The 26,719-nt window shown below is 34.2% G+C and overlaps 1 protein-coding gene across 2 annotated transcripts; it reads right to left on the bottom strand.

Moving 5' to 3' along the window:
- Window positions 1-26,278, bottom strand: LOC117342016 (protein timeless-like). 2 transcript variants are annotated; one of them, XR_004535734.1, is made up of 24 exons: window positions 26,169-26,278; window positions 22,089-22,244; window positions 19,985-20,076; window positions 19,386-19,447; window positions 18,644-18,815; window positions 17,804-17,937; window positions 16,926-16,986; window positions 16,569-16,622; window positions 16,030-16,298; window positions 14,157-14,226; window positions 13,496-13,605; window positions 12,669-12,773; window positions 11,883-11,998; window positions 11,284-11,476; window positions 10,606-10,804; window positions 10,250-10,374; window positions 9,239-9,404; window positions 8,039-8,149; window positions 7,602-7,758; window positions 7,083-7,139; window positions 6,109-6,309; window positions 5,767-5,881; window positions 1,471-4,668; window positions 1-1,344 (listed from the first exon to the last, which is right to left on the bottom strand). XR_004535734.1 is itself a non-coding variant. In XM_033903959.1 (23 exons), exons 2-23 carry the CDS (start codon window positions 22,186-22,188, stop codon window positions 4,593-4,595), a joined length of 2,745 nt encoding a protein of 914 aa, XP_033759850.1. In that variant the 5' UTR covers window positions 22,189-22,244; window positions 26,169-26,278; the 3' UTR covers window positions 1-4,592. The 2 variants fall into 2 exon arrangements, 1 of the variants encoding a protein (XP_033759850.1); XM_033903959.1 differs by having other exon boundaries at window positions 1-4,668.
- Between the last annotated feature and the right edge of the window lie 441 nt (window positions 26,279-26,719).

The following is a 26,719-nucleotide window of genomic DNA, read 5'->3' as shown; positions in this document are numbered from 1 at the left end:
TTTGTGAATTTTTTCGTTTATTATTTTTTTACAACATATAACAATACCAAGGTCATTTATTGAAACTTCCAACAAAAAACCTATCATTCGTCAATAAATTAATTTTAAACAAATTATCAACAAATTAAGATATTTCAACATTCCATATTTATCAATATGGAGATTAAGGATGCTTGTGTGCTATTAATAACTGATTATTGTTTACCGTACTTGTAGTACAATTACCTCATATTTATAAATATATATATATATATGTATCATGAACTCTAATTTTGATACACTCAAATTTTAGCATATTTTCAAAATTACACTGATTAAGCGTAAATATGAATTGGTACACCTCATATTACTTCTCTACTTATAATTTAATTTTTTTACAATCCCTGTGGAAATTCATTTTCATTGATGGACTCTTTCTCTCCGAAATTCTTACGCCAGTCAAAAGTGATGTTACAAACAGACAGCATTTTTTTTTTACTTTACGTTATGGGTTGGTTAAATAATTTTTTAAGTAAAATGGGAAAATGCTTGTCATAAGCAAGATTCAATTATAAATTGAACCATTAGCAAATTCATAATTTAGCCAAATGCATACAGTTTGAAAAATGCTAAAATAAGGCTACGTCTCCTCCTACCCATATAGAGGTGAGGCTCTATTCATGAAAACACATATCATTCTCAAACATCAATCTCATAATACTTGCAACTATTCCCATCAAATGATCTGACAGCAATTCCATCAATAACATTCATTAACTAAATAAAATTCCTAAACTGAAAATTTTCCATTGGAAACGTAATTGCACCAAAATCTAAGTAACGGAAATTTCCTTTAAATCTAGAATGGTTTCTCATGGAAGATTTTAAGTTTAAAGAAATTCTTTTAAATTAATCTATATTTCTGAGCTTCAAGTTTGTTTGTTATGCTAAAATGTCTTTATTACATCATCATAACTATTTCAAAGGATATAATGCATTGGATATCACGAGAAAATTTGCAAAACTCTTCAGTGCGAGACCAATATCATCAAAGGTAAAATATGATTCTAGATTTTATAGATAATTGGAAGAATTTGTATGGATTTTTTTTAAATCAAATTTGACCCACAGACATTGAATACTGATCAATATATATATACTTTACAAGCATTTGTTACACTTCATTAAGTACAATGATTCATTGCCTGCTGTGACCAATGTGTTCTTGAATAATGATCAAAGATGACATTTTGTTCTGACTTCATCCCAGGAACCTAAAGACTGGTATACATATATAGCCATATGTTCTGAAGAAAAGGTCTCTTAATGAAAAAACTTCATGGACAAGAAACTGACGAGAAACACCTTGCCTACTCCAACAATGTTAGAGGTTTTACACGGCTAGATACTTTTGACAGGCGTCGCAGTCGGCAAAATAATATCCGATAGAAAAAGAGCCGACCAGCGGCCTCTTATGTTATAGGAGTACACCTTGCCATGACATATCTAACTCTTTAGACAAAAGTAAGTAATAATTGTGATTTCCTAGATAAGTAAAATTTCAAGATGGAAATTTATTAAGAGGTTTTGGATACATTTATATGAAATTTAGTACATGTATAATTAATGTTGAGACCTGTGGATGTCTAGTGGCCTATGGTAGCAAGTTGAGACCTGTGGTTCTCTGTAGTTGCTATCTGGCAATTCAGATGAACTTTTAAGAAAACAGTAAGTGTTCAGAAAGGTCTCCTGAACATTAATAATTGATTTGTTTGGTTTGTTTTTGTTAAACGCCCTATTAACAGCCAGGGTCATTTAAGGACGTGCCAGGTTTTGGAGGTGGAGGAAAGCTGGAGTACCCGGAGAAAAACTACTGGCCTACGGTCAGTACCTGGCAACTGCCCCACGTAGGTTTCGAACTCGCAACCCAGAGGTGGAGGGCTAGTGTTTAAGTGTCGGGACACCTTAACCACTGGACCACTGCGGCCCCTTGAACATTAATAAACGAAGTCTTTTAATTATCAAGGTATAATATAATAAAAGTTTTGAGTGGTAAGTTCAAAACAGATTTTAAAAATGGATATAAGATATATAGCAATCTTATATAATTAAAACACAGTAACATTTGGTCAGAACTTTTGCTACATATGAAAACAAGTTAAATGTGACAGACTATAGTTGGCAGCACCTAAAGCAATACCTTACATGAAGTACGACCAACGTTCTAACACAAAATCCTGATATACAAGTCTATGTAAAGCAACTGACATAGTATCATTTATATTAAAAACTAATCTCACAAAATATCACGAAAATTATCTTATGATCTTTCTGTTGTTATTGCGAAACCTGCAAAATACTGTGAATAAATTTAATACACAACAAAATCATGTATATGTAACAAACAGGCATGCCAGTGCCTTTGTCAGTTTACAGGATCGGCATTTCTGCAGATCTGTCAAAAAGCTGAGTTAAAAAGACCGACATCTACTGACTTGATGACTCGTCACCTCTATCAATGCAAGATATATCAATACTACAAAATCCAAATTTTAAAAATTCCTTAAAACAGCAATTTTGGCTTTTATTACCCGAAGGAGTAATCATTTCCTAAAATGGGTTCACATCATGATTCATTATCAATATGAGATTGATGCCCCGTATCGGACACAAAAGGATATTTCTCTTAATCCAGATCTATTTCTTTGTCTGCACACTTGCCGGCCAAATTGAGAATTTCCTGGGCCAAGTGTAATCCTGTCAAAGGATATGTACAAAGACATAAATTATAACATTATCATACTAAATGAGGTATATATCTACACAGGGACAATGTCTGCAGACAAAAACAAGATAAATATTCCAATACGAATACCATCTTAACAACATGAAAGACTGAACATCAATATCCCCAACCCCACCCCACCCTACACCCCAACCCAGAGTTAAAATATATAATTTATAAATATATACCCATAGCAATGAGACTTTGCTTACACAGTTTTTTTTTCTATTTTCATAGCAATGAAACTTTGCTTGCTCTGACAGTTTTTTTTGTTGTCTTTTTTTTTTATAACTATACCAAACTTTAAGAATAAGCAAATGGACCATACATCAACAATCATGTCACCATAACATTAGTACAACAACTCCAAACCACTGGTGGGACATCTTTGGTGATGGAAATGTGTGATTTCGTAACAATGCGATATATTACATGGGGACAAAGCAGTAGTTTGGTTATACATGAAGGGTGAACATTTTGATATGTTATTCTAATGCATGTTAATTACATGTATATCAAACATTCATTTTGAATATCCTTGATATTAGTGAGACATGATTTCTCAATAACAGGCACTTATTAAGTATGACCACAAGAATCTGACCAATGTTTCAAATGAAATTCACCTCTTTTCTCAGTGGCAAATAAAAATAAAGATAATTTCATCATTCTTGACCAATACTAGTTTGTTCTGAATGTTATATCCCTATGTCATCAATACCATAAAACTACAGAGCATGTCAAAACACTATCATAACAAATAATAAAAAACATCATATCAATATTTCTTTCAAATTCAGTCAAAATTTGCCATCACAAAGTCATTTGGGACATAAAAAACTTATCCGAGTATTCAAGGTAACCAGGTTTATTTTACACAGGATTTTCACTGTCAAAACTGAATTTTTACGTTCAGGTTAGCAGAGTTTTTGAATCATAAGAGTTCGAGTGAGAATGAAGTTTGACTGTAGTAAAAAAGGTGAAAAGAGTTTAAACACAATTACCTTAAATTAAATGTTTGTTTTTTATCCAAAAGTATAAATCATTTGATACATACAGACAGAATCCCCTAGTAAATGCAACAAGGAATTTATGAAACAAATTCAATGATACATTGTATTATATTTATTATGAGTATTTAATATGAGATGGTAACTTAAGTTTTAAATAAGAAGCTAGACATGTATGTCAACTTACTGATTTTTAGCAAATATATTCTTATTTTTAAGAAATATATTCCTATGAATCTTGATTAAAAATCTCTGGTTTAAAGCAGTCATATTTTGGCTACTACCAATTTCCATCTGAATTCAACAATTCCAGAGAGTCCACACATAGCCTCTGACTCAAAGTCACAGGACAATGAAAATAATATATAATTATTTTTTCTGAACACCAATATATTTTTTATTGGGCTTATTACTAGGCATGGGCTTAGTATCACCACAAACACTTGCCAACTAGTACAAACAGTTCCACGGTCAAGTACACAAAACTTCAAGGTTGCAGTCATACTCTGTATAAATACACATTTGTCACACTTCAGAGATTCGAACCTTTTTATGGTTGACTGTAGATAGGGTGACTCACAACTGAATAAAAAAACCTTCAAATTGTTGATCTTGTAGTATCGTACTGTTAGTATTATATGTACAAGCTGCGATCTGCAGAAATTGGTTCACAACATTTTGTAGATGGTGAAACAAATTCCAGGAAAAAAATACACTATCAGTGTTTTTTGTTTTGTTTTGTTCTGATTCTCGACACTTTTTTGTACTTTGTACCCCATCAGAAAGGCTCACACAACAGCGAGTTCTCGATAGAATCGTCATGTCTTGTTGAAGTTTTGGATAAGGTCTGTCCATATCAGTCCGTTGACTTTTGGCATGAACTTGAAACTGCAACTGAAAGATAAAGAAAATATTACACACACATTTACACATTTAAATAAAAAATCATCATACAGGGTGTAAACAGACTTTGGTATATCACAACCAGTGTAGGATTTTAGTGTGGAAAAGGGTCAAAATTCAGATGTACATTTGACCACTTATGAAATGAAAAATACCACACGTCTCTTACCAGGTTTCATTATCATTACCGGTAATATTTTTTGCATCTGATTAGATTGCTTATTTAAATGTTTAAGGGTCAAAGGTCAATTTTTCTATTTTGGAGAAGTACCGAGAGGATTATTATCAAAATTTGTTTTCTATATTCCCCTTACTGTATATATGTTTGAATCGAGGTGGAGGAGGAAAAGGAGGAGGAGGGAGGAGGAGGAGGAGGAGGAGGAGATGGAGGTTCACTGAGAGTGAGTGGGTGTGAAAGTTACATTAATGTCATTTATGTATACTATGTAAAACCTTTCTCTACAAGCAGTAGTGACATATATGCCTTGTTTGAAAATACACTTTTCTTGTAAAGATATAATTTTCAGCTTTTATTAGGATCCAATAATGTTCAGAAGGTCTGACTCGAAAAGACAATCGTTTGTATTCCCATTGTTTTTCCTTTACCTTTGTTTCTATTCTATTGCAATAAATTATGTGGAAGACACCTGAACAGTCTGTATACATGTAATTAATACTTCACAAACCGTAGGAGGTCTGGATTTGTTATATTTCATCATATTGCAAAAAAATAAGCTATATTGGATTATTTATCATATAAACTGACTCAATATATAGTTAGTCTCATTTGAAAATAAGCCTTTTATAAGAATAAATTTGTTTTTGCTTACAGTTAAAGACTAGAAAGTGTCTGTAAGACATAAATGTTTCCGCTGCCACTTGACACCCGAAACACAGTTTGGTGAGGATCATATTAGCAGTTCCCGAGGTTAGCTGGTTACATTGCATCGGGATGGGACACGATTGACAGAATGGGACGGATACAGGTAACACTATACGCCCCACCCCCTCCCTCAAGGCGGGGATAAAAATTGTAAAATACATGTATCAATAATATACAAAAATTCTCCCAAAAGATGATCCTCATACCTGTCTTTGTCGCTTCTCTTGGGACTTTTTCTAAGGATGAATTTGTCGGCTTCCGTCAGGTTATATTCATCATCTTGAAGTTTACTTATAAACTCCTTGTTAAACTTTAGAGAATCTACAGAGATAAGAAAACAAGCATAAGATGATAACATTTTTACTTAATTGATAAAAAAGATATATCTCAGAGATGTCGGTGATCACCATCTACGTGAAGGTATTCTTGACTTCGTTTTTATAACTATTTATGATTTGGTAACAGACCACAGACGAAAAAGGAATTTTTAAAAAAATAAATAAATCTGGATTCGCCACTTAGTCATTCATGACCAGTACAATGCTCACCTTCCTCCAAAGGTCCTAACTTTTCTGCAATATTAAGCAAATGTTTGGGACTCCAAAAGTGAGGAATTCGAGGGTGCTGGTGCACAACATCCTCTGGCATTTGGATCCCCAGGTTCTCCAGGAGGGTACAGAATATTTCGTCACTGAGGTAACTGTCTTGTTTCTCCGTAAAACACACAATTGGAATGGACTTATTGCGTACTGAAATAGTAAAGAATTGAATTTTATTCATTTTCTAGACATCAGAATTGTATACAAGATTTGTATTTAATCAAAAATGGTAACATTGAAACAATTAAAGTTAGAGCTAGTAAAATCCCTGATCTAATATCAATATCTTTTATATAAATAGACCTGTACATTACTTTATAGCTGTTTAGGCTTTTGTCAAAGTGTATGCATATAATATTTTATTCATTAAACAAAAATTTAAAAACAAAATATATCAACTTACACTCATCACAATAGTTGGCCCACATAGAAAGAAGCTGGCAAGGGTCTATGTGAAAGGTGAGTGTGTTACCACTGTGCCACCCAACCTTCGGACAAAGCACCCAACATTCGGACAAAACACCTAACTATCGGACAAAACACTCAACCATTGGACAAAAGACTTAACCATCGCACTAAACACTCAATCATCGACAAAGCACTCGGCCATCAGACAAAGCACCCAACCAAAGGACAAAGCACCCAACCAAAGGACAAAGCACCCAACCAAAGGACAAAACACCCAACCAAAGGACAAAGCACCCAACCAAAGGACAAAGCACCCAACCAAAGGACAAAGCACTCAACCATCTGACAAAGACCCCAACCACCAGACAAAACCCTCAACCATCAGATAAAGCACCCAACCAAAACAAAGTGTATGTATTGACACTATAAGCTTATCAGAGGTTTGTTAACCTTCTCCTGAGGGCTGGACAGATTCAAAAGTTAACACGGAGATCATTATCTATTATGTTACTTACAGACATGAAATTTAGTTATGGGCTCCTCTACTGCCTCCATGGTAAGAAAGTCTGGATCTGAAAAAGTACAAACATTATTAAGAAGACAAAAATATAGTTAACACAAATTTAAGTAAATTATTTCAAATAAATGTGAAGTTTCTTAAAACTGTTAAGAACTAGAAAATGTCTAAGACATAAATGCCCGAGCTGCAACTTGACATCCTGGAACACAGTTTGATGAGGAATGCACCAGCAGTTCCCAAGATTAGCTAGTTACATTGCATCGGGACGGGACGGAAGGCGACGGACATGCGTAACAATATATGCCTCGCCCATTTCATGGCGGGGGGCATAAATAGTCTGGCTATAATGATCAAGAAATAATTCAAAACTATAGTTCTCCACGTTTCTATGGGGGAATAATTAAGGAAATAGAAAGTTGTGGGGAAAATAATCTGATAACATTACTGCTTCCGTCTTCCTTAATTTACCAAATTTTTTCGGACATTTCATACAATACAGGGAGACAGTACTTACTGATTTTAGCAAAAGCTGCTTCACACAGGTGACCTTTGAGCCAAGAGATAGCATCACTACAGCCCGATTCCTGAACACTCCGAATACAACTCATGATCAAGTCTTTTTCCTCATCATATTTACGTTTCTTCCCACAGCTGGTAAAATCTGGCTGGTTCTAACACAATATCAAAAGTAATGTTTAATATACAATTGAGCAAAGTTTGTTCATTTTTTAACCTTGTCACAAACTCTTTCATAAAATTCCATTTGAAATGCCTTCAAACTATTCATGTATAATGAAAAAAAAAAAAAAAAAAAATTCAAAGCATAAATGCTAATTTACAATGACTATTAATAATTTTTGGTAAAATTATGATCATTAAATTTTTTACCAGAATTATGATCAATATATAATTATCAAGTCAAACATGAAACATGTAACTGAATGTACTTACTATAGCAACAGGTGTCGTTGAGCGTTCAAGTTTGTAGTCTGGATAGGCAGAAAGGATTTGGACCTTCTCTTCCTCCTCCATCCATTCACTGTCGACCAACTGGCATACTATCTGGAGAAAACAAGAACCATACAGGTCAGAGAAATAGCACGTACATACAAGACAAATATTCTAATGAAGGCAAAATGGGTCAACATTTGCAAGCAAGTATATATGTAGGAATATATACTCATTAATTCATAACAGTCAGGATGAATTAAAAAACTTCATAATGCTGTCCTGGTTTTGACTCAAAATTTCCAAACTAAGGGTTGTCCCAGGAAAACATATGGGACGGGGGGAAGGCACTTAAATAAATTACATGTGGTGGGGTGGGTTAAAATTAAAATTACATTTATCAATTGGTGGGGTTTGAAATAAATTGATTCTATTGTTAGGTGTATGTGATGTGTTTGCACCATTTTGTATATTAAATTGCTTCTTTACATGGGTATGGTTCACAAAAAAGTTGATATGTGGGAAGGCCATCAAAATTTTAAATCGCTTCTTTAAGTGCGTCCCCTAATTTCAAAATGCCTTTCCCCTGTCCCATATATGTTTTCCTGGAACAGCCCTAGGTAAAGAGAGAACTTTACCACAAAACTGGGACATTCTGCAATGTCATATGGCCACGTTATATAGTAGGAGTAGAGGCTAATTTTTTGTTCTATAAATACTATCCAGACGGAGACACATGTGGAATAACCTAAATGTTGTCAAAGTGACTGCCATATTTGTTTACTTTAAACAAGCCAGAGGAATAGTGGGTTAATAAACGCATCAAGCTTTAGTGACACACCTTGATGAGAAAACAAAATAAGCATATAAATCTCAGTGAGGCAAGATCCCTTGTGACCAGATCATACGATCAGAAGAGACAGAATTTCAGGCCTGCAGCAGTGAAATTCTCAGGACTCACCTATTCTCTGATGTTTTCATACCTATCACTTTTATCGATCTTGATTCACCTGTTCTCTGATTTTTTCATACCTATCTCCTTTATGGATCTGGACTCACCTGTTCCCTGGATTTCCCCATGCCTATTTCGTTAATGTCCCTGGACTCACCTGTTCTCTGGATTTCCCTAAGCCTATTTCCTTGTCTCTGGACTCACCTGTTCTCTGGATTTCCCCACGCCTATTTCCTTGTCTCTGGACTCACCTGTTCCCTGGATTTTGCCATGCCTATCTCTTGGAAGTGATGGAAGATGTCATCAACTATCTTGGTCTTATCTTCAGTCTCCATGTACACCATGATGAGGATGTCACTATCCTCGGACGTCCACTCCATTTCTGTTGTTTCATTTTCTTTTGAAGATGTCACATCTCTGCAACCATGTAGTAAAGGACATAAGCATTTAATGTGTCGACAACACTAGTAATATGAGTTAATTAAAATGCATCTCATTTCTTATTCAAGCATTCATACTTCAGTATACACCATTTTACATATTAAATCACTTTTTTTCTGTAAAAAGAGCAATGCAAATGAATGCATGTCTGAGGTAAAACCTGAACATGACAAAAATTTGAAAAGCAAAAATCTTTTTCATAACTGAATTGTTTAGCCCCACCGGAACATATCTATCAAAATTTGGACAATAACATGTGACTGAACTGTAGAAACCTGCACAAGAACTTCGGTTTCATAGGCTTACAGTCTGAGAGGAATCCAAGGTCTCAGCTTACTATATTTATCATACAATCATCCCAAGGTGCCAATACATAACTTCTATGCTCCCCAACCTTTTAAAACACTTGCCTAAATTTGTATTAGAGTATTCCTTGATTTTTTAACAAACACAACCCAGTCAGGGCTCAAAGTAGATATTTTTACCAGGCGGCCTATTTGGCTATCAAGTAATAAAATCTAGGCGCCAATTGGAAAAGTTAATCGCCTGGCCTAGTTGTCGTAAGTTTTAGAAAAAAAAAATCTTTTAATTCTTTAGATCAGTCGATAGTGAAGATAATTTTAGCATTGACTGCAACCTTTGAAAGATCAACCAAACCGCAAATTTACACAACTTTTAAAGTGGCCATGCTGGCGCCTTATAGGTCAATAACTGGTTGCCAATGATGAATTTAAGACGCCATGGGCACTATAATAGGGGCCACTTTGAGCCCTGCTGCCAGTACTTGAAATTTAACCAAGAGGTAACTTAACATAACTTACGGATCATGAGTTACACTGTCGCCGCCAGCAGTCCTGGTGAACATATTTACAGCACATTGGTAGGGGTCATCTTCTGCCATAGTAATGAACTTGCTGATGATGAATTCAATCAGATCATCGACTTCCTAGAAGGTAAAATTTTTCAATCAGATCATCGACTTCCTAGAAGGTAAATTTTTCAATCGTTTCATACATAGAATGTATACATTTGTGTTTTTTTATTTAATGAAATAGCTAGATAATATGGGAGTCTCACATTTGAACTGTCAAAGGTATTCTGCATACATTTTCTCACTTTTTGAAAATTCAGTCAACAGGCGTGTTCTGTACTGTAACAGGATCACACGTTTACTTACATCAGATACATATAGCTCTCTGTCATTTATCTCCAGAAACGTGTCGATGATGGACTTCTGTAAGAGAACATTCGGGCAACCACAGTCACCTGCCACATGGTGCATCATGGTTAATATACAATTGTTGAGCTCGGGGGAGTTGTTGAGAAAATGTTCCAGTATCATACCGTACTTCTCCATAACACCAAAGGTGGCATAACTGGAATTGTCAAAGAAAGGCATGCAGTAAAACCAACACAATCATCAATTTTATTAGGAATTTCATTTTAGGTTATGCTGGAAAATCTTTGGGCTTTTTTTTATTAATATTTTCAAACTTTTACCTGTAGGACGGCACATATAAGCCATCCTATGCCAAAGATCAATGCATTCAGCATTTTATGAAAACAAATGTTGAAATGAACTATCAATTGTATCATTAAAATGCAATTAAAATTTCAAAGTAAATTTCATGTCATAGCAAGGTCTACAAACTTCATTATCATACCATGTTAACAACAGCTAAACATAAACATAAAAAGACAAAACAAGAAATACACAGAAAAACAAGGTAGAACTTAATATCATCAGAACAAGATCAAATAACTGATGAAGGAGCGTTCATATTTTTGCAACATATATAAAAACTATAGCATATGTTTCACAGGCAGGTGACCGATGATAAGAATCTATACGTACTGTTTGACATGAGATAACATGCTGAAGGACCTATTGCAGAGTCCGTTCTTCATCCAGTTTTCGAGATGTAGCATGAGAATATGGTTGGTAAACACCAAATCTTCCAAGAAAACCATCCCAAACAACTCTACGGAGCAGTGACGGATCATGTACACCATCAGCTGGGGCAGATCTGCTATAGCAGCTAGTTTCTCTGAAACACAATACATATTGATGTCATTTCTAAGTAAAGTAGATCGATGCATTTGTTTTGTTTTGTTTGTTTTGTTTTTGTTTAACGTCCTATTAACAGCCAGGGTCATTTAAGGACGTGCCAGGTTTTGGAGGTGTATGTCAATAATATAAGAATTTATTATGTTTTTAAAAATTACAATTATACATGCATTGTATTTAACAAAATTTAGTCATATATCGAATTACAAGTGCAGAACACATTTACGGTACTGGTATCATACATAGTTAAGGTTCTTGATGGTCAAAGATTAATGTGGTTAACCTCAGTATTAAGACCACCCTGCTATTAAGACCACTTTCACTTAGTCCCCCAGTGTAGTTGTTTTGGATTTATAAGTGCAATGGAAGCCATATGTTGTACTGACTGTTGAGGAGACTGATGTGCTGTTTCTCCTCCTCATCCTGATTTTCTGAATCGTCTCCTTGGACTTTAAACAGGAACTCAAGAATCTCCTTCAGTGCAGAAAGCGCTAAATGTAATCTGCAAGACACACACCAAATCCTATCTTTGTATTCAAGTTTAATATACTTAAATTTAACATTTATTAGTGATATACAAACGCAAACTACCAGGTGTAGACTAAAATCAAGAGGCTCATAGACCTGTAGTCTTCATATGGACATAATGGCAATTTATGGCATGATGAAATATCAATTCAATTAAGCAAGGAGTGTAAGATCCTGTTATCACATTGATATTACTCATATTTTAGAGAATATTCAAACTAATTTATGTCAAAGATAGACAGTAAATTTCGACTAATACATACAATAGATTTACCTTCTCTACAGACACAAACATGAGTGTTTTTACATGCATCTTACAATATCTATGATAGTCATATGTCACGGTAGAACATGAAATAGGCCAATATGTGACCTTTCTAAATCACAGTTACTTTAAATTCAATTGAATTAAAGATAGTGGTGGAGATATTTTCCAAAATTTAAATTCCTGTAGCATTCTGCTTCATAAATACAATGTAAAACTTTATTTCAATGTTAACTTTAATTGTGTACCTGTGCTAAAAAAAGCCATTTGACCTACTCTTGTAGATACATAGGGGGTCTTCTGAAGCTAGATCAGACGAATCTGAAAGCTTTGTTTATTGAATTTTTGTAATGATGTATTGTAATTTGACAACACTTACTTTTGTGGCTCTTTCTTCTGTGAATTGCGGTACACAAAGATGTCCTCAGCTCGGATGAAGCATTGATAGGTAAGGTATCCAAGCATATCTTCTGTCAAAACTTGTCTACAACGGTAATTGACATCTATGTATATTTGGTAGGAATGGTAAATATGTCAATGCTAATATTGGATAGTTACTAACTTAAGTTTCATTCTCAGAAAGAAAAATATCTGGCACTTGTTCTATCTTTGTTAATTAAGAAACAATTAAAAAACATATCCTGAGGGTAGCTAATGGTAAGATCTCCTAGCCTCCAGACATAGTATACATCATCAATTTTAATTCCAGACACCTCATTAACTATAAATGTATTTTATACAAAAACCTGCCTTAAGTGACCAGGTTACTATCATGGTAACCAAAACTTTCAAGAGAGTTTTTTAATGGCCCTGAATATTCATGCAAAGTTACTGTTTCATTGATATTGGTTTACAAGTCTAGGAGTCGTCTGGACAATAGACAGGTTATTCCATTAAACTTCCCTCCCCTGATATTATAGAGGAATTTTTTGTTCTTCTTATTTCTGTTTTAAAGATTGAAGATGAAAAAGGTGTATGTCATTATCTGAAAGCCATGAAACTCTGCTCTGTCATTTGAGACTCAAATGACTCGGTAACCCACAAGATTCTGCTCCGAGACTCAAATGACTCAATAACCCACAAGATTCTGCTGAGACTCAAATGACTCAGTAACCCACAAGATTCTGCTCTGAGACTCAAATGACTCAGTAACCCACAAGATTCATGGACTAAGAATAAATATGTGATGTTCAGTTGAATACTTACTTTACTGCTTTTACAGGCAAGTTTCTTGTTTTCGCAAATTTCATGAACAACGCCAACTCCCAGAATAGATACGCTTCATCCAGCACAATATCTTTAGACTTCAACTTCTCCTACAACCCCCAAAATCAAAATATTACAACAACATAAAGGTTTATTTTACACTCTTGTCTACTATATAATTATATAATAACATGAAAATTCTGTCGTGTATATACTTTCTTTGTTTTCATGGTTGGTATGGAACCACAAATATATCTACACTAAATATTGTTGTATGTATAATAATCTATATCACTGTTCTATGTGCTAACCACGGAAATCTGTGCTCACAAAATAATTGAAAGCTCCAAACCATAAAAGAAAAGACACACAAACATTACATTTTATACAGCAAATCTTTTGTGACTAATAAACTTCAAATGTAAAATAATTGCATACCATCGAGACTTGGAACAGTTGCCTTATATAAGTGAAATATTGACTTGTTTAAACAATTTTGTTTTCTTGCACTCAACCCATACGATGTTATAAATCTACCCATGTCTATTGTCGTTCAATAAGATTACTAACAAATCTTTGTCCTGTAATAAAGCCACTTCTCACAAAGAGTAAAAGGCGAAGTATTGCCCCTGGGTTATCTCAGGATAAATATGGTACTTACCAGTATGTTAGCAATGACTGCCATGAAACCGCCTTCCAAAATCCGCGTAGTGAATAATGTCAGTTGGTTTCTGCAGACAAAAATTGATTATCAAATGTTTAAATAAGGTAAAAGATATAGAGAATACATGGTTAGTATCTTACAATACAAGGTTTATTTTGGCGAGGGTTAGGAAAGACGAGATGGCGAGCCTTTGGCGAGCCATCTCGTCTTTCCGTTCCGAGCCAAAATAAACCTTGTATTGTAAGATACTTACCATGTATTCTGTTTATCCTGCAACTATTTCACAGTAGCTGACATTCAAGTTAAATGGAAAAAACGTCATTTGTTTACCTTTTTGAACTGAAGCGATGCGTCCGCATTGTGGCGCAGGAATATTTCCATTCATAAGAACTATATTTACTTCCGCCTGTAATGTCACTGCGCTGTTACAATATAGTTCCGATCATTTTTGCTACCTCAAAGTGTAATTTCACACATATGTGTATGAAAATATCACGCAAATACATTTTATTTCTGAAAACGAATTGTTTAATACCTTTATAATGACATAATTCATTCAAGTTAAAGTTTTACAATTCGCACTAGAAAATGTTAAGCTTAGTCAGTAAGCTAACAGGGTACGTACCATGTACACACGTGTGTCACTGTTGTAATCGTTACATAACATTGGATTTTACGGAAACATGCATCGACATCAAGGCTATAGCCTTACATTGGATTACTGGTATAGATATTCAGGTTGTTGATATGAAGTGTTGCACCATAAAATATGGAGTTTAATTGAGAATTCGCCTGTGTAATAGAGCTAGTGCTGCTGGCATTGTGCACGGATGGAACATGTGTAAAATTCATTTCGCTGGACGGATTTAAATTAACGGGATTTCCTGTTTCACGGTGAGTGGCTAACATGTTTGAGTAACTTCTTTGTTGTGTTTCATAATGGAACTATAATTGATAATTGACTGTACGTTTTTATGTCCAATCGTACGGGTCTAGGCACATGAGAATTTTCATCGTACACAGGAAGGGGCACAGGGGCTTGAGACGGGGCTGGTTCTGGGTTCAGTACAATTTCAGAGTTTTCATCATTTACCGTCATTTCTAGATCAATACAAGTAGACAAAATGTCAAAGTTAATATCAAAATTGCAATCCACCATTCCTGTTACACTGTTGTCAATTTCGTCATCGGATGAAGATTGTTGTGACATTTTTCTGGATTCTCGTACAATGTAGCAGACGCTGACAGCTGACGATTGTTGACAAACAATATGACGTCATCATTATCAGGTCAAAGTTTGTGCGCGTGATCATGAGGTCAACTTGAAAGTAGTTCCGTCAGAGTTGGAAAAAGTTCACGTGAATCCTATTGACGGATAAAGCACTTCGTATTGACGGATAAAGCACAAGTTTATCCGACAGTAGTTATCGGTCAGTGAGTGTGGCAGTTGCAGGATAAATCACTTTGAAACCATTTCATGTATTTTTCTGACAAGCAGATTACTATGATATCATTGATGTAGCACCTTTAAGTCCATAAAATGTTTTCGAAATAGTTTAGCTTCAATCAATATTATTACCAAAAAGTTGTTTATTTCCAAAAAAAATCCATAATTATATGGACAATTAATTTTTAAGGGCATGTGCAGATTGTCTTTTAAGGGGAGGTTACTCTCAAAAGAGTTATCTTAGAAGTCTCTAGTCCTCATCCCTGAATTGAAAAAAAAATTAAGAATTTCACACATTTGACCCATAGACCCGTGATCTTGAAATACAAGCATAATCATTTCAAAACTTGGCGTGGACACCAAGAGAATATTAGTCTCATAAAAATTTGTGACAACTTTAAAAGTTCAATGACTGTGACGAACCTGAATTCTGGTACACCTTTGGATGTCCACAGTGACATAGCCGCCGTGATATTTAGAAGATTGTTTGACTCATGACTAGGGAGAAACAGATCCAGGTCGTGAAGCTGTCTACTTTGATCATTGCCATCAAGGATGTTACATGTGTTGCTAAAGATGTCGCTGAACCCATTCGTGTCTAGGTCCGATATCCGGCCACACTCAACAGGTGTACATTCTAGCATTGGCTTCCAGTGCGTTTTTTCAATCAGGTTTGAAAACAGCATATTGATCTGAAATAATAATATATATAATAATATTCAGTTTCAAATTATGTAGATGTACATATATATTACGTCTTTGGACAACAGATGTTGACAGCTTTCTTTCAGATGTTGTACATAATACTAAAGGTGCATCCCATACACTCAACATATACAGCCTGATGACCTTGACCTACTAAGCAATGACAAAATGACTTCACAGGCATCTGCTTCTGGATAGTATTTATAGAGAAAATATTAGCCCCTACTCCTACACTATCAACAAGGTGTAACACGTACCTTCCCTTTATATATCAGCCAGCTGGTCTGCATAATACCATTTGTCCACTTGCTCTGCAGGTAAAAAATGTTACATTTTGTTTTTCAGAGGAACAATTATTACCACAACCAAATACTGAAACCTGCAAATTGGAAAAGGTTTCACAGTCGATTCCCATATATCTGTCATTTAAAAGATTAATGGCTGTTGTTTCATCACTTTTTTTTAGGAAACTCTCAACCTTATTCCTGCATTTTAATCCAAAAATGTGTAAGCAACACTCTTAATGAGTAATGTTTTCTCACTCATAGCATAAAATCAAGAGCAAAATTAATGTAATTGTATCTAGAGTTCAGCAGTTTCAGTACTGTACATACCATTTCTTTCTTTTGTAGTAGAGAAATGAGAACTTCTTCGAATCCACAGTCCAACAAGAGTCTGTAACGGAAGAAAAGCAGGAAGTTATATCTTGATAGAAAAATATAGGAATATGCCCTTAGTCATGATGTATTTAGCCAGACGTAAGAAAAAGGAACAAAAGGTCCCAGAGGGTTCTTAGCGCTGTCCATGGAATGATCCATATCAGTCAAATGAAAAGCTAATCTTTTCAGTTCTTTTCCCCTTTTTCACTCTTCCTTCAAATCATTTAATAACTTTATATATATAACACAATATTGCAGGAACAACCTGCAATTATCAAAATCCAAGATGGCCACCTGTCGGCCATGTTGTTTTCTGATCTGTCCCAAAATGCAATATGCACAACTAGGGGCCAAGGGAAACATACAAATGAAACAAGAGAAAGATCCCTTTAGGACTTTCTGAGAAATAGCAGTAAAAAACTTCAATTGTCAAAATCCAAGATTAGCCATACTGAAAGGTTCATCTGCTCTGTAACAGAGACTGCATTTAACACAAACCATTCACATGTACACATTAGCTATACTGTAACTTCATCAGCCAAGTAACAGAGACTGCATTTAACACAAACCATACACATGTACACATTAGCCATACTGTAACTTCATCAGCTGAGTAACAGAGACTCCATCTAACACAAACCACACACAGGTATTTAAGCCACATTGTCCCACTTCGTCAGCTGAGTGACTGAGACTACATCTAAAAACCACACACAGGTATTTAAGCTACACTGTCCTACTTCTTCCGGTTGAATGATGACGGAGACTGCATCTAAAAACCACACACATGTACAAACCACACTGCACAGCTCCTTTATCCAAGTGATACTTACTTAACCCGTTCGATGTGCTGGATCACGGTCGGGTTGTCCGGATTGAAGTCTACCATGTACAGAAGGTTACGAATCATAAAAATACAGTTGTTTATAGCTAGGACTGTATCTTCTGTCAGGCTGTATGGACCACTCTGTAGGAAAAATAAGTTAAAAATGACATTTTTATCATTAATCCCAAACAGACAGAAAAGTGAGGATAAAACGCTATTTTAATTAATCATATACAGCACCTTACTAATCAAATTATTAATCCTGAAACTGTGTGATAAAGCTGTACTATATGTTACTAACAGCTATATGTTTACAACTTGACAGCTGACTTCACACATTTATCTTGTAGCTTAAAGTGTCTCAACGCACAGTCTTTGACAAAGGAAAAATAATTTTAAACAGACAGTTTCAATCTCTTTATGTATTCAAAATAAACTTAAATTATTCTTAATCTTATTTTACTTCATAATCATTTACCTTCAGTCCTCTAGAAGAAAACTATTGAACAGCATTATAAAAATCTACGGAACAAATCTCGCTTGTGGGCTAGACTTTGGTCTAGGTTTATTTTGTTTAACGTCCTACTATATATATAGCTAACAGCCAGGGTTATTTAAGGATATGCCAGATTTTGGAGGTGGAGGGAAGCCGGAGTACCTGGAGAAAAACCACCGGCCTACGGTCAGTACCTGGCAACTGCCCAACGTAGGTTTCAAACTCACAACCCAGAGGTGGAGGGCTAGTTATAAAGTGTCAGGACACCTTAGCCACAGTGGCCCCAATGTGAACATCCGTATACACAAACAGAACATTATTTTCCCAGCTACTTCATTCACTTATACCTACCTCCTCGAGAAGGAGTTTCACTTCGCCTAAGACAGGAAGGAGGAATGCTTTACAAAATGATTTGTCCACAGTCTGTTTGATGGAGTTCTCCAGTTCAGTAGTCCAAGAAGGTTTCGTCCTCTCACTTATCTCCGAGTCATACTCGACAGGATTTGTAAGTAAGATCATCAATCTACAACAGGTATAAGCCATATATCAATGGTTTAAGCAGCAATTTACTTTTGTAAAGGCTAAATCAAAATAAAATTTCCATATCTCTGTTAGCATGAAAAATAATCCTGCAGAATAGTATGTATACAAAATACTGTTTGTCATATATGTACTTATTCTTCATCAATTTTTTCTTTTTTTTCTTCTGCAAGTCCTCCAATTTGTATCGAAATAGGACTATTAATTTCCTTCAATTCCTTATAATTAGATACAATGACCAGACAATATCATTATGATTGATAAAGAGAAAATTCTGACAACTGGCTAAAGTGTATACTGCTTTTTTAATCAAATATGTCAGTTTTTTACCGAGTCAAATCTGAACAATTGCAAGAGTTCCTAAAGGATTGCTTGCTTTAATGATATGAGTGGAAAAAAACTTCACTAGTCTTTAGGAGAAGTAGCAAAACACCTGTGTTAAATTTGTGCAGATACGTTTTTGTTGAAAATTAAGTTATAAGTTTGCATATTGTGTATTGATTTTCATGATTGATAATTAAGAATATTAGATAATCTAGGAGGTGATACTGACCTCAGAGCTTCCTGTAGGTTGGTGTGGTCATCCTTGATGTACATAATCAGTGGCAGCAGCTCCTGTAGACATTAGAAATGACATGTACACATTTATTCAAATTTAAAAGGTCATAATACCGGGAAGCTTGTGTAAACTTCCACAAATTTCAATGAAACTTTGTCAAAAAAGAAAAAAAATATCTTCAGCACAGTTTTTTATCTAGTTTACATATATGGGTGAAAGTGTTCCGGTTCCTGAAATACTGAAATATCTGTGAAATACTGAAATATCTGGGTGTTTGTTAAAATTTAACAAAGACATATATATATGAGGGAAAATATTTCCAAAATACTGAATTCAGTATAAATACTGAACACTTTCATCCATGAGTTAATTACCACTAAAAATAATCCTTTTCATTCTAAATTTTTCAAACTTAGAAACAACTAAAACTGCAAAAAAATTGACCACAGATCTGAAACAAATGATCCTGAAATTCAAGCCAGTGAAGGTACGGTTAGAAAAGTAGAGTTACACTAAAATCCTATCAGTATTCCTACAATGACAGCTAATATAAAGGATCTAGAAATTACAAACTGTTGTACAATATAAATTACCTTCTCTGGGAATCTATTGTTAAATAACAGTCGTCTGTATGTCTTCTCACTGCTGTCTGTCGTCAAGAACTCCACGCACTCTTCTAATATTGCTGTTAAAAAAATACTGGATTACTTGTCTTGTATAAATTTATATATATTTTAAAAAACAATCAGTTACGGGTCTGTACATATACAGATATATATATTATAATCAAACAATATTTTATCACTTGAATGCAATTTTTTTCGCAAATTACAAATTTGGCGACCGCTGGCGTGAACCCTGACATTTATTCTGTGAGAAGAGCTGGTAATTAATTACCTTGGGCCCACCCATGGGGCAGACATGTTTATCATCGGTACCTCCTGACTCAATGTAATTGGCGAGATAAATGGTAGCCCTCCCCCTGACTCAAAGTTTGGGGTGGGTTTATTGGTACCCCTGACTCGGAGTCTGGGGTGTGACTTGGTATATTATGGACTATCTTGAAAGTAACTACATTGTACATATATATAGATATATCAATGATAAATATACTCGAAAGTGTCAAACATTGATATTAATATTCTGTTGAATATCTATATATAAATTCATACATTGCCAAATGATATTTTTATTTTTTTCAGCTGTTTTGACAGATATCATGATGAAAACTGATTCTTACATAGACACAATATTATATATATATATCTATATTGCACATGCTATATACTAGCTAGGAATAACACATATTGTATACACAACACATACATGTACAAGATCTCAGCAGTTTTCTTGGCACTACTCATTGTAATGAAGATACCAAAGGCCTATATAGCTAGCTACAACAGACACTGACAGCATGCTGTCTGCATTGTTAAAGGAAATTATATCAGATTGTTTACGAGTTCTAAAAATAAATATATCCTGTGCTTTTATATTTTTCTCTTCTCAAAATAACCAAATATCTATAGCTGTTCTACCAACATGTGATATCAAAAACTATGTCTTTAACTTTTCTTCTTAAGCTTCTTATCAATGAAATAAGAACCAAAATTGTAATAACATGTATTTTGTACACATAGCTATAGAGACACACGAGACCCTGCAATTAAATTCTGATACATATAAGATTATGTCATTTGTCTAAGTTCAAGGTAACAGCCAGCTGTCGGCCATTTTATTTTTCTAATCAATCTTACATCAGTATGTGTAGTGCACATGCTCATCTAGGAATGTCCAATCAAGTTGAATAGAGGACTTTTAATTTTGGGAATAGAAATATGAATCTTCAAATTTATAAATCCAAGATTGTCACATTTTGGCCATTGGTTTATTTGACCAGCCTTTGATAATACACATCTAAGGTGTGTAATTTCACTAATTTGAAAGAAGATCCTCGATAAAATATACTGAGAAATACAGCAATTAATGTATTTCATTTGTCTAAATTCAAGGATTTTTCAGAAACTATTCAGGGACAGACATGTGGTTGACTTATTGTGAAATTGAGATAGTTATATAATATCTTATAATTATTTCTTTCACATTTCATATTTACAATGTACCTGCAATTATTGTCATTGAATACTTTTATTGAAAAAACCTGTGTAATTTATTTAATTACACACTTATTTTGGTTAAAAATCCCTGTTGTAGTGGACAATGCTTAGATTACATCGGTACAAAGATTGTCCAAATTTTTTTTTCCATATTGACTTTGACTGCCACGACAGTTTAAAAGAGCCTGACATGAATCTCATGATCAGTTATATAATTACTGCAATATTTTTTCTTTTTAATCTCATTATCACATCAAGACTAGTTTTTGATCAATCCAAGCTGGCAAATTTCAGACACAAAATTCTTGAGATCTTGCTGTTTTTTCGGGGTGCATACATTACACTTCTACTGAAATAAAGCTGATAGACCTTTTTCAGACATTTTAAGGTGATTTTGAGGGTGCATAAATTTCACAGATTTTTACAGTAAATCTGCTAATCACAATAGGGTTAATCATATAGTTCATGATCAAGACTCTCCGGAGATTTGGTTTTTGTGAGTATTTCAGGAAAACAATATTATACTGAAATATATGCATATATAATACAAAATAATATATATATATATACATATTCTCACCTTGACTGTTACAGGAAGGAACGTAGACTCCGTCCTCCATCATTCCCAGGTTACTGGACAGGCTGTTCAGCCCGTCCACATTCATAATATGCCACTCCATGTTTTTTGATTGATAGAATCTCCTTTAGATGGCTAGATGTATAGTAAAGATGTTTTCTACAACATATTATATTTAATTATGGTACATCTGTAATGAAAATACAATAAATATACATGTGTGAATTGATGAGTGAAAGATAAGAAGGCAAAGTGTTGATAGATTTGTTCAGTACTATATGTATTAAATTGTGTATACATATATATATGATGATAGAGAAAATGTGATGCCCCTAGCTAGCTATCCCTTTTGGTCAATATTCTCATCTTTAAATCATTGTCACATGACAAAAGGATACATCACAGGCATTGATATATAAGGAATCAAAACCAACATATGTTATAATATACTGAAGTTTGTGTACATTTTATATTTTAAGATTAAATGAAGTTTGTGCACATTTTATATCTAAGGATTTATAATTAACTGAAGATTAAGTTTGTGTGCATTTTATATTTTAAGATTTAACAGAAGTTTGTGTACATTTTATACAATAGGATTTAACTGAAATTCAAATAGAATGGAAGGTCAACCCCGATTCTGACATTTCAAGTGACAAGTGTCACATATATATTGTTGATATGTAGGGGCTATATATGGGTAGTATATATATATATACTAGTAAACAAGATGCGAACACATAATAATATGATTATAAGGGATGCCATTTACTGGAGAAATATCACTAGTGCAATTTAAGGAAATTAGCTATTTTTAATGTACATATAACTTCTAATTATAAGCATGCATATATACAAGTTATTATAAAAAGACGCCCAAGAAGACAGAAAGGCCTTGCAGCAAACCTTGGTTTTTGTTTTAATTTTCTTACATGTAACCTTAATTCCAAAAGACTTTCGCTTCTCTTTTTATATACTCTTTTTATATACTCTTTTTGCTATACAATGCAACAAGCCAATTCTGTTTAGGTATGATATTACTCATTTTGTATATTTCACTGCATAAATATGATTGAAAGATGTAGCTTGATGATATTTCATATAAGTTATCAATGCAGGGTGGATGGAAAATGGGTTGTTTAAGTTAACTATTTAATATTTCACATTTGTTGTGAATTTTTCAAAACCATTCCTCTCATTCACAAATACAGTACATTCCACTTAACATCGGGTAACGCTTAATAGGGTATTTCGCTTATTGGGATTTCAAAAACCATCTCTTGAATCATGTTTAAAAAAATCGTTTAATTGGGTTGGAAATTACATATTTTTCGGTTATTCGACTACGACAATCTGACCCAAAAATTAGAAATTCTCCAATTTTCACGAAAGTCATCACGTATTTCTTTAAGTTTTAGACATTTATCAACAAATCGGGTAATTTAGATGGTTATAATGTCGAAAAACAGTAAAATATTACCTTTAACGATAATGTTATGTCGGGGATTTTGTCGTGTTTAGAACTGTGTTGTTGTTCTGCCTCGTGGGGTTTCCCCCCCCCCAACAGGAAGTCGATTGGGCATTGTGGGTAAAATTAAATGTTATTTTTAGAGTCAGCAGCAGGCCAACGTAATGGCTGTTTAAAAGCATAATTAAGCCACTAGACAATTAAATTTTTACTTCGAATTCTGGGATGTAAAATCTTCTTCGAAGCAGAAACCAAAACAATAGGTTTTGACCTGGGTCTGACATCACTTCAGACCGATTGATATTACCGGTACCGCTAACTGTTAACTGTGGCGGATTAAAAGAGAGGGTTTGCCATGGGGAAATGTGACGACATCGGTACACAGGTGAGTTATTAAAAAACAGTATACGTAGCGAGCAGATAAAAGGACAGACGCTCGACGTTAGCTTATATTTTTTTTATAGGCCCTAATTCCTACTCCGGTAAGGATATCGATTAGAACTGGTTAATAAAAACACCTAATTTCATTTCGTGTTGTTTTATCAGTGACTGCCATTAATATTGTCAAGATCGTATTTATACCAATGGAAACGACCCAAATAGACTTGGTTTCTCCAATGTCTGGGCTTTGGCAATTGAAAATAATATGGAATATTAAAAACTTCATAGCAAACAAAAGAATGCCTCTATGATAAACATAAGGGATTTGAGCTTTAGTTGTCGGCGAGTCCTTAGATCGTATGTCAAATCAGAGACTTACGTCTCTGGTCAAATTAGGATTACGTGGATGAAATATGGATGCACTGCCCCGATTTGAGGTGCTACTTTTTATTATTTTAATACACATATTTTTATACAATATGGAATAGTAATATGACAATTTGACATCAGTAAAACCACAAACAAAAACACTGTTTATTAACAATAATAAACGCAAATATTTTCATCCAAAATCGACCCAAGTCTGACAACCATTACGGAACAATCCAAGATGGCAACGTGCATTTCGGCTTATTGCATAAGTCGGTTAATCGGGTAAAAAGCCCCCGCAAATAGGCAACCCATGCCCATTAAGCTGAATGCACTAGTACTGTATTCTGCCTTTTTACATGGTATTTTGTTGTTATTTTTTTTGTTTTTTACAAATGACACAAGTATAATTTTATCAAGATACAGTATGTCAATAAATAGTTGTTGGATTTTTTACAATGCAAATTATTGTTTTTTGAAATCATTTGTGCATGAAATCAAGTTGACTTAAAAAAAACGTGGGGAAAAATATCGCTCGCACAACATCATGAACAGGATCCTTCACATCTTAGAATCTCTAAATGAAATTTCTGGCAAAAAAAATTTTGCTCGCTTGCTCCCTTTTATTTTTCCAATTTTCCAAAGAACAACTTAATAATTTGGCGTTGCCTAATTAATAAAGACGGATTTTTTATAACCAATATATCATTATCAAGCATCTATTATATCAATTTATATGTTACATGAATGACAAGATGATGGTAAGTTACATAATTGACAAATTTAGGAAAAGTGTTGTTTTCTTGTGCATATATATATACATGGATATTAAAGAAACAAAATATTTTGTTCACAGGAATACAACATAATATTATATATATATAGTCACAATAGATTAAGGACACCAGTACTGCTTGAACTGGTACAATGTCAGTTATATATGTAGAGTCAATATGTTATTAATAAACTAAATATTCCAACTATTATAAAGTCTAACTATAACTATTTTTGGTTTATTTTGCTCACATTGATTAGTTAATGAATAGTTGTTTCCTAATTACAAACACATATATAACGTTACAGTATAGGCCTAACTTATAGTGTGATATAACATCATCCAACAAGAATGGCAATTATTTAAAAATCATCAAATGAAAATCAATCCCTCCGTATCTTTTTTACTAGACACATACAATTGAAAATTGTTGGTATTCATGCATGAAGAAGTTGTATTGAAACCGTGAAAGAAATCGGTAAGCCGCGAATCAATGTGTGGTCTGTACGAAGGTCACGTGCACCAGCTGAAGTGCGACACGTGAGTTATAAATACAAGTCCATGTGCCTATTTCAGATACGTGTATTCGCTCGTGACCCGTGTTTGTTTTTAGTACTTGTATCAGATGTAGAGGGCCATGTAGTCTTACAGTAAAATTATGTCTTTGTTAAAAAAAAAAAGATAGAGAAAAAAAAGATAGAGCTAAAACTGTCGGTATACGTAACCAGAGACCTATATCTCTGACGTAACCGACTTAATTTGGGACGAACTGTCCAAACGGCGAGAAAAATGTCAATGGTTTTGAATATATCTTCTGTATTATATGCATGCATTCTCAAAGAATAATGAGTTTTAGGCTGAATGTAGACTCCTCTAGATCGCTCAAAGGATGAAATATTTTCAAACTTCTTTGAGAGTACTAATGAAACTAGCATTTATCATGTGACGAATCGTCCATCAATATGTTGACAATCGGACGCATAGCAGGCTACGAGATGCAGAAGTATGTCAATGGCAGATATCTGGAGTTATATCGTTAATTATCGCAAATGGGATTTTACCAGAAACAATATAAATTTATCTTACTTACTCTGATATCTGTGTGTCTTCAGACGTCCGTTCGTCTGATGAATTCCAAAGATTCACATGTTACTACACTCCAGGTTTGATTATCCGCCATGTCAAAAACAATAATGTGACTGCGCAGGCCGGCTGCGCATTGGTCAGAGAGTGATCATGCTCAGTGTACATGTAACTAGCCTATAGGCCTAACACGTGTCTGGCAGTCACATGTAGCGTGTCTCGATACCATGCGACATTATTTCCTCGCTCAGGCAAAAACGAGAAAGGCCAGAGACGTAATATAATCTACAATTCAATTTATTTACTGTTACAAAATCTTTGCGGCACGTGTGCGTGCGTCCTATATATATAACGTTATAGATCTAAAATATTTCTAATCCTGATATTTTTTTTACTACCTTCCACTTAATCGAGTTACACTCAATAAGGTACGCGTATTTCGTTCATAAATATTGGGATGACAATTAAAAAAACATAATTTTCTCTTAAATCATATGTTTAAAAAATGTTTAATCGGGTTTGAAAATCGTCTTTTTCGGTTATTCGACAGCAACATTA

The sequence above is a fragment of the Pecten maximus genome, chromosome 14 (genome assembly GCF_902652985.1).
Source record: "Pecten maximus chromosome 14, xPecMax1.1, whole genome shotgun sequence".
NCBI classification, from domain to species: Eukaryota; Metazoa; Mollusca; class Bivalvia; order Pectinida; family Pectinidae; genus Pecten; species Pecten maximus.
The sequence above is the reverse complement of the archived record's forward strand: the minus strand, read 5'-3'. Positions and strand labels throughout refer to the sequence as shown.